Here is a 10,087-nt window from a genome sequence, read left to right on the forward strand (position 1 = left end):
GACAAATGTTATTTTTAAAGTGTTTTTCTCAAATAATAATATAAAAGATTTCAAATTTCCACCGACAATCATTGACTTTGGATTATGAAAATTTGTGAAAAACAAATTACAACTCTTCATTAACTTTACATGTATCCCATTAATTTAAACTGGTTATACAAATACTGTTGGCATTCAAATCCCTGCTCAATGAAAATAAACCCGTTGATCAAAGAGTTAAAAAACAAAACAAAAAAGTGAAAAGCGAAGGAAAAGCTAGATAACGAGCTAAAACAAGGGAACAAGACGTCAAGACCCCTACATATACAAAAGCAAACCCCTACGAGAACAACAAAACAAAACAGTACACTTGCAGAGAGATAAGAATGCAAAGGATACAAAAGCATAAAACAATTTGAATTGGTTTTAGTTTGACAAGGAAGCAACCCGTCTTAAGTTATACAATAGGAGAATGAAATACCTAATCCAAGTGGCGTCACAACACACTTGCAGAGAGATAAGAATGCAAAGGAAAAACAATAATAGGATAATACAATCCATATGAACAACACATCACACATCAAACAATAATACTCTGAAGATCCCCTTTTACATACGCAAAAACATAAAACTATTTGATTTGCTTTAGTTTGAGAAGGACGCAATCCGTCTTAAGTTGATACAATAGGAAAATGAAAAACATAATCCAAGTGAACAACACAAAACACTGCAGAAGGATACGAATCAGTAATGATATCCAAAATGAACACATCACACTACAAGATCAAAGACAGAAGACGAAGATGCGTAGATTCTGTTCTTAGTGCCGAATCCTTATGCATAGTGAAGGATGTTTAGTAGACCTAAAGCAACAAACGATGAAAAAAAAGAAACAAAAGTTAGTGAGTGACACTTGCGGGGCTCATTGAAATTGAGAGGCACAAGCATATTGAGTATATATAAATCTTAAGAATCTGAACTACTTTTAGTCGTTTTCTTTTAATATTTCTAACCTCCCATTTATTTCTTGCTGAACAAGAAACCCAGATGTGGAAGGAAAAGAAGAAGAAATTGTTTGTGATTTGATCCTTTGAAGAGATCAATACACATATGTTTTTACATTTTGAAATAATGAAACTAATCCACCGAACACATGCATGACTTTTCTAATATTTTTTTTTTATCATGTTGTCCAATTTGTGTTTGTCGGGTATATCATGATGCAAATGGAGAGTATCAGTCTAATAAGGGTGAATACTTCAAGCTAACCTATAGCAAACATGAAAAAAACTCAGAGATGAAAAAAATAAAAACCAAAGCGGAAGGGTATTAAGAGAACTGATTACCAGATGGATTAAAGGCAATAAACGGTTTTTGGTATCTTCGTCCTCCCATTCAAGCTCAGTTATCTCTTGTCCATGACCCATATCTATTGTAAACCGGGCAAGTCGTGGGACACTTGTAGCATCAAAGGGAAGCTTTCTCAGATTTGGACACTCTAGTACGCTTGTGTGCCACAATGATGGAAAGGGGAGAGGACTCCAATAGATACTCTCCAGCTTAGGCAAACTTGTCAGCGATAAGAATTCAAGTTTCTGAAATGGTGTAATACCTGTAAGATTGTTTGCTTTCTCTTTGTTTATTATTTCTTCCACTTCGTTTGAATATTCAATTTGTAGGTAGACAAGATTTGGAGCAAACAATAGCCAAGTCATATCCTTAAAGCCAATACAGCCATAGATATGCACAAACAAGAGGTTTGTAAAGCATGGACTTGTCGGATTGTCTAGATCTGACAAGTCCGTCCCGCCTTCTCTGCATTTTGTATTAATCTCCGAGATATGACTATTTTCCAGCCAGAGCATACGAAGATTCTTCATACTCACCAGCAATGACATATTCAATGGCTTTTTATAAAAAGATTGAATACACAGACCATTGATGCAGTTCGCCAACTTTTGATCCCCTAATATTTGCTCCAAACCCAATTCCGTAGATATCGTTATGGTTAGAACTTGTAGATGCTCCAAGATCTGTAGCTCCTTCACTGAGCTAACATCTCCATGAACATTGGACTTTAGTAGTTTCAAAATTCTTAAACTCGAAACCTTTGATATCTCACTGATACTCCGAAGTCTGTGTGTAGAAGTCAAATTTAGCTGGATTAGCTTTTTCAACTCTTGGAAACCAACAGGCAGTTGCTCTATACTTGTATTCGACAAGTCAAGATACTGTAAGGAGGTCAGCTCTGATATCTGCTCTGGAAGTTAATTGAAGTTATTATTACCGGATAAATCCAAAACAAGTAGTTTTTGCATAGAAAGGATGAATTCACTTGAGAGACTCTTCAATTTATTATCCTGGAAAAACATAGTTGTAAGTTCAGAACACTTGGAACAGCAACTAATCTCTTCTATCGCATTACACATTAATGATAAAATTCTCACAGGTCTCCAATCTTCAACTTTTGGTGTCTCACGTAATCCGACTCGCGCTTGCACAACACAAATTTCTTTCGGTTTTCCAAAGTCAGATGCAATCCATAGAGCCATTTCGCGGACTATGTCAATGATGATAGACTTATTCGTAGATTTTCATTAATGGTAGATTTATTTTCCTAGTAGTGGTAGATTTATTGTCAAATGATGAAAGATTTATTTTTGTATAGGTTTAGTATACAGTAGATTTATTTTTGATATAATGATAGATTTATTTTGGATTTTATGTATTTATCTTCTTCTCTAGTAGGTTATTGACGACGAATGGTGGATCAAAAGATAAATAATATGATGGAAGTGGAGTGAGTTACTAGCACGGAAATGGAGATTTGTTTATCAAAAAAAATATTTGTAGATTTGTTTGCTTGAATAGTGGTATTTGTTTATTTAATGGTAAATTTAGTTTAGGATTTGATAGATTTATTCGAAATGGTAGTAAATTTCTTTTTAAATAATAATTTAATAATTGCTTAGTAGTATAATCAAAATGAATGAGATATAAACTAAAAACATATGATACAACCCAATAATATAAAACAAATTAAAATACATATTCATTTTATATACCAAAAAAGAAAATAAACAAACACAAATAAATAAAAAACCATTTGTCATTTCTAACACAATCAAGCATTGTCTAGCAAATAACCAAATATCATAAATGGTTCAATGTAGATTAAAGTAATAATACAACTTTTCATTTGTTATTGACATTTTAGTACTTCAAAAAATTCATATATCAAACTAAATCAGTCCTTATAATTAAATGCATTTTTCAATTAATTTTAAACCCACTTTTCCTCTAATATCCCATAGGATATCACCGAGGAGGTAGGTGGTCTTACTTTGCTAAGCTTCAAATTGTATTGTCTTCACTTTTCAGTATAAGACTAATAAACATTTAGTTTACAATTTTGAATTTTCTAAATGGAGTAGGCCGAGATCAGGTCCAGGCTATTGATGCGAACAAATCTTACAAATTGCAAACGGCTATTTGCTTTGTGTTAGCATTGGTCCATTGAATTTTCAATTTTTTTAATAACTTATATTGAGTCATATGGAAATGGACAACACTCAGCGGTATCAGTTCTTATCAGCACCGCTGCTTTGTATGTAGTCGCCGTCTGCTTTGTATCGTAAAAGAAAGAAGATTGAGTTTTGCCAGAATCTACTCTACAAGATTGTTGTAGTTTCTGGACACGCAGCTAATTCAAATGACGAACCAATGTTCAATGTTCAAGACCGGTGGGCAGTGAATAATTGAGCGTATCAAATTAGGCTTGCGAATTTGTTTTTTGCTGAAGATTTGTTCTTGGGCTCTTGTTTTAATGTTCTTAATGTGGTGAAGCCATTAGGAAAGGAATGTGAAAACTCTTAAAATTAAGAAGACTCTTTCCATGTCTTCTTAAGTGAAGTTGTCTCTTAAGCTTATTGCCCCAAATCAGAAAGCCACTAGATATAGTTTGGGATTAGATGGAAGTCATAGCATCTTCAGATTAGGTTTAGGGGGTTTAAATTAGAGAGTCTGATAAACAGGATCTTCATGATTCAGCAAAATCATATAACTTTTCATCTTGATTCCTCCTGTTAACAACACATATACACTTCAAGATGAAATAGAAAAAGCTACAGGTAGAGGAATTTGATTTTGGATAGTGAGGAATCAAAATACACAGTAAATTCAGAGGCATCACATGCTTTTATGATATCTCCTTTCACGTAAAAGCATAAAAACTGTTGATTATATAAATACATGTAGCTTGAGAAAAAAGCAATCCGCCTTAACTTATTACATAGAAAATTGAAAATAGAAAATCCAATTGAACAACACAACACACTGCAGAGAGAGAGAGATAAGAATGCATAGAAAAAACAATAATACAATCCAAATGAACAACACATCACACTTTGAGGAAGAAAGAGAAAGCAGAAGAAGAAGCGTGGATTCTGGTTTCTGACTGTGAGGAATCCCAATCCAGCTTCTGGTGTGGTTAGTCTATACTGAATATGTTAAGAAGAAATAAAATAAACAAAGTTAGTGAATATTCAGAAATTCATCTAAGACTGCTAGGAATATCCAGCAAATTCTGCCTCACCATTAATATACTAATTTTAACCAGTTTCTATTAAATATTTTTATATATGCCTTGCTTAACGAATGTGAAAGGAAAAGAAGAAGAAAGAAAATACTGTTTGTGATTTAGTCATTTGAAGAGCTCAATGCACGTATGTATTTAAACTTTTGAAATTGACCCCTCGTAAATATCCAACAAACACAGGTCTGATGATTTTGCAGATAATTTTCTAATTTTGTGACCCAATTTGTGTTTTGTTGGGTATCATGATGCAAATGGATCATATCAGACTAAAATAAAACGATCACACTTCATTCTAACCTTGAGCAAACTTGACAGAAACTCAGTAAGATAAATTAATTTATTCAAGCGGAAGAGAATAAGAGAAATGATTACCCAAATGACCGATGGCAGGAAACGTTTTTTTGTATCTTCATCCTCCCATTCAAGCTCAGTTTTCTGTTCTGGAGGAACCATAGATATTTCAAACCCGTCAAGTCGTGGGACACTTGTAGCATCTAAAGGAAGCTTTCTCAGCTTTGGACAATTTCCTACATATATGTACCGCAATGATGGAAAGGGGAGAGGACTCCAGTAGATACTCTCCAGCTCAGGCAGATTTCTCAGGGATAAGTATTCTAGTTTCTGAAATGGTGTAGTACTTGTAAGATTGGTTGCTTTCTCTTTGTTTATGATTTCTTCTACTTCTCCTAAATGTGAAATGTCTAGCCAAGTCAGATTTGGAGCAAAGAGTAGCCAAGTCAGATCCTTAATGCTATCGCAGTTTCTCATATTCACGGCGGAGAGGTTGGTAAAGCATGGACTCGTCTTGCTTCCTCTGCATTTAATATATGTATCAATCGCCGACACATGACTACCATCCACCTGGAGCAGACGAAGATTCTCCATACTCAACAGCGATGACATATTGAATGGCTTTTCTTTAAAACCTTGAATACCCAGACGACTGATGCAGTTAGCCAACCTTGGATCGCCTAATATATGCTTCAAACCCAACTCGGTAGAGATCGTTATCTCTAGAACTTGTAGATGCTCCAAGAGCTGCAGCTCCTTCAACAAGCTAACATCTCCATGAACTTTAGAATTTCTTAGTTTCAAAATTCTTAAACTCGACAGCTTTGATATCCCACTGATACTACGAAGACTGTTTGTATAAGTCAAATCCAGATGAATTAGCTTTTTCAACTCTTGGAAACCAACTGGCAGTTGCTCTATACTTGTGTTTGACAAGTTAAGATACTGCAAGGAGGCCAGCTTCGATATCTGCTCAGGAAGTTTTTGGAAATAGCGATTATCTGATAGATCCAAAACAACTAGCTTTTGCATAGAGCCGATGAATTTACCTGAGAGATTCATCAACTCATTCTTCTGGAGGAGCAGAGTTGTAAGTTCAGAACACTTGGAACCACAGGTTATCTTTTTAAGCTCATTCTTCATCAAAGACATCCTTCTCACAGCTCTCCAATCCTTGACTTTTGGCATTTCGTGTAATCCGACTCCTGCTTGAACCAAAAAAGTCTCTTTCTGTTTCCCAAAGTCGGATGCAATCCATAGAGCCATTTCGCGAACCACGTCATGCATCACAAGATTCACAACACATCTTAGTTTCAAAATTCTATTAGACTGTTCTGTCAGTAAATTTGCGCGGATAAGGGTACCAAGTACCTCATAACCCTTATTCACTGCCCTTTTATAAGATTGGTGTTCCCCAATGAATCCCTCACATATCCAATATTCTATCAAATTTTCTTTATGTATAGGAAAATCTTCAGGAAACAGAGCACAATAGAGGAAACACGACTTGATATTTTCACCCACCAAGCTATCGTAGCTGAACTTCAGAATCGGAAGAATTTTGTTTTCCATGTCGGAAAACTCTGCAGCTGATCTGGACAAAACATCGACTGCAAGCTCCCATTCTTGTACCGTAGTTTGAGATGACATTGTCTCACCAATGACAACAAGCGCTAGTGGCAGACCACAACATTCTTTAGCGACCTTTTTGGCAAGCTCGACAATGGCAGGATCTCTACTTAATGTATTGTCTCCTACCTTGCTTTTGAACAATTCCCATGCTTCAGTCCATTCCAAACAGTTGACTTTCATCGGCTCATGATCTCCCATCCGCCCACATACTTCCCGAGAACGAGTGGTGAATGCTACTTTGCATCCATTTTCTCTGGTCGGAAACGGAACTCCAATGGCTTCTAAATCCACTTTCTCCCATATATCATCTAACATCAGAACAAATCTCTTCCTCTTTAAAACTCTGTGTATATCAGCGGCCTTGTCATCTTCACTTTTGTTCGTTCCGCCAAGGTTTAGCTTTTGTGCAATATCTTCTTGAAGCTTTGAAATAGTCGCACCTTGAGACACCACGACCCAGATCACAACATCAAATCTACCAGCCACTTCAGTGAACTTATTGTGGATTTTCTTGAAAAGGGTAGTCTTGCCTACACCTCCCATACCGTGCAAACCCATGATTCCAACTCCATCTTCCATAAGGCGATTCCATGCCTTTCCCAGCATTGTTTCCTGACCAATCGTAGGCCCCGTAGGCCTCTCTTCTACTGCAGATCTCAAACCCGGCTCAGTAACCTCTTTAGAATTACCCTCTGATTTGAGAATCTGGACCTCTTCCAGCAACAAGAATACCTTTTTCCCATATTTGTAGCTCGAACATACACTTTTTGAACATAAACCACAGAGACACAACTTCTTAAGCTCAACAGGACTAGTACTAAGCAGATCATTGAACCGTGTATCGATGCTCTCGACACGTGTTAGCCATACCTTGACAGCTTCAAGCCTTTGTTGATGTTGTGCCTCCTCTCTCGCCACTTTGTTCTTCACCTCAGCTTCAATTGCCTTGAGATCATCCATTTCCCTCTTCAGAGCCCTGAGATTCTCCTTGAGGTTTCGAATATAACCCTTACCACATAAGCATCTGACGATATGGTTCAACGTTTGATCACAGGAAAGTTGGAAAGACACACAATTCCCCATGGTGATAGAAAGAGAGAAAACTTTGAGTAAGCAACAAACGAAAGCTAAAGATGAAGAAGTGTTTTATGTGAAAAGCATTTAACTAATTCTGAAGAAGGAAGAGAGGATTAGTTAGATTTTAGTCTACTATGCGTTTTAATTTCCGCCATTGTTTCGAAGGACGTTTAGTCGTTTACTTTAGATGCAATTATGTTTGAAAAATTCAAAGGTCAATTACCAACTCTTATCATTATTAAGATGCAACTATGTTTTAAATTATACAAAGGTCAATGATTTAATCGCCCAGTTTGGATTATTATGCAACTATGTTTTAAAAAAACAAAGCTCAATTAATGTTTAATCACTGGGTTTGGATTATTATCATCACTTGTTGTTAATTATTTAAATCATTCACTTTCAAATATTTGTGAAAAATCAATTACTTTAGAATATTTTCCAAATGACATGGGAACCAATAACCATGATCAAAAACGGTGTGGTGCGATCGCCCGAAGCCAAAAACAACTTACAAGAAATCTGGAACAGAGCAGACAATGGAGAAGTCTAAGGAGCTCGTCAAGGATAGAAATCTGGAACAGAGCAGACAATGGAGAAGTCTAAGGAGCTCGTCAAGGCTGAGAACTCAGAATGGCCTCCAAATTTTATCTGCACCTGAATTCAGAATGGCCTAACAAAAAGTGCAGAATGGCTTATAAAAATTGCCCATACCAAGCAAAAAAAAAAAAAAACAAAGTCAGTCAATAACAGATATCAGTCTCGAAGTTGCTTTTTTGTTTCACCAAAAAAAAAAAAAGAAGAAGTTGCTTCTTTTGTGGGAAAAGCAGAGGTCATATAAAGGCTAATTGTTACAAGTTTCAGAGGAAAGTAAATCAGTTTTAGAATCATCAAGACTATATGGAAAAACCATTGAGATTCACAGAAGCAAAGAATTTTATTTTGGACATTGAGGAATAAAAATCTAAAATCAAAATCCAAAGGTACATTGAAGGATGTTTAGACCCAAAACGGCTACAAAAGAAAAGAAAAAAAAAAGTTAGTGACACTTGTGGAACGCATTGAAATTGAGAGGGACAACATATTCTGAAAATAAAATTCCTTTTCAACATGTCTGCAGGGATTATCCAACTAGTTCAACCTCACCATTAATATCTTAAGAAGCTGAACTAGGTTTAAACGGTCTTGTTGCGGATATCACCAATATCAATTCGTTCAAATTGAGTTTCCGATCTGAATCTTAAGATGAAATAGAAACGAGAAATAAGCATTAGAAACTACACACAAGATTTATCCAGTTTAGGCGCCAACCGCGACCCTACATCTGGCAGAGACTTCCTCGGAATTCACTAAGAGAATGGTTTACAGAGTAGCCGTTACTCTCACTGGAAGATACCCCGAGAATCCCTTTCACTCACCGGAAAGATCTCACAGTTTTCACTCACCAATTACAAAAAATGGTATGTCGAAGAAGATCTCTCTCTCTCTCTCTCTCTCTCTCTCTTTCTCTCTCTCTCTCTCTCTCTCTCTGCAACTAATTAATGACCGACCCGTAGTAACAAACCGAAACAACCCCTGCGCGTAAACACACGCTCTAACGGTCACTCTTCGATATCAGCTTCTAGAAGAAGCTCGTAACGATGACGTCTTGGAGTCTTACCTTATCCGGTTCACTTAATCCTGAAATCAATATCCTGACTTCATTAACCGGAACCTGCTAATTGAACTAGATGGTTTATCAACCAAACCCATCTGACAGGTTTTTTAACTTTCTCTTTTAACATTTTTCTCCTCCCATATATTCTTTGCTGAACAAGAAACCCAAATGCCAAATGTGAAAGAAAAGAAGAAGAAGAAGAATTATTTGTGATTTGATCATTGAAGAACTCAATACACACATGTTTTATAATTTTGGAATTAATGATACCCCATACAAATCCACCAAACACATGTTTATTTTCAACGTAATTTTACAGTTTGTGATCCAGATTGTGTTTGTTGAGTATCATGATGCACATATGGATCATATCAGTCTGATAAAACGATTCAGACCTCATGCTAACCTTGAGTGAAAGAAACTCAGTAGTAAAAATAATTACCCAAACAGAAGAGTTTAAAGGCATCTCCTATGTATAATTCTATATTTTACTCTATTTAGATACTCTATTTTAAAGTAACTTCAAAATGGAATTGTGTTATTGTTGACAATCTTCCCTTCCTCTTACATTCACTCTGGTTTGATTTCTTTCTCTCTTTCTCTCTCCTTCCTTTCTCTCAGTCTCTCTCTCTAGTTCTTGCTCTGTTTCACTCATTGTTATTGTTTGCTTGTTCTATATTGTTTGCTTGTTCTAAGTGAAAACAAGAAGAAAGTTAGAGAAAACATTTAATAGGCTACATCTTTGATATTTGATCTTTCGATGCTTTTCTTACACAAACACAACACATACACTTATACTACTTGATACTTGAACTCACTTGGACTCTAGACTTAACCACTTCTTCAATGCCATA

At 35.9% G+C, this 10,087-nt stretch overlaps 2 protein-coding genes across 2 annotated transcripts; both read right to left on the minus strand.

Moving 5' to 3' along the window:
* Positions 1 to 1,215: 1,215 nt before the first annotated feature.
* On the minus strand, positions 1,216 to 3,111 carry LOC18009639 (probable disease resistance protein At1g61180). The gene is made up of 4 exons (XM_024157724.1): positions 3,100 to 3,111; positions 2,315 to 2,558; positions 1,326 to 2,239; positions 1,216 to 1,248 (listed from the first exon to the last, which is right to left on the minus strand). The coding sequence occupies exons 1-4, from the start codon at positions 3,109 to 3,111 to the stop codon at positions 1,216 to 1,218; spliced, it is 1,203 nt and encodes a 400-aa protein (XP_024013492.1).
* A 1,086-nt stretch (positions 3,112 to 4,197) lies between these two features.
* On the minus strand, positions 4,198 to 7,690 carry LOC18009808 (probable disease resistance protein At1g61180). The gene is given in 3 exon segments (XM_006391976.2): positions 4,198 to 4,378; positions 4,380 to 4,459; positions 4,924 to 7,690. Coding segments are annotated over 3 exon segments (2,859 nt in total). The 5' UTR covers positions 7,583 to 7,690; the 3' UTR covers positions 4,198 to 4,258.
* Between the last annotated feature and the right edge of the window lie 2,397 nt (positions 7,691 to 10,087).

This window comes from Eutrema salsugineum, unplaced genomic scaffold (genome assembly GCF_000478725.1).
Source record: "Eutrema salsugineum unplaced genomic scaffold, Eutsalg1_0 scaffold_8, whole genome shotgun sequence".
NCBI lineage: Eukaryota > Viridiplantae > Streptophyta > Magnoliopsida > Brassicales > Brassicaceae > Eutrema > Eutrema salsugineum.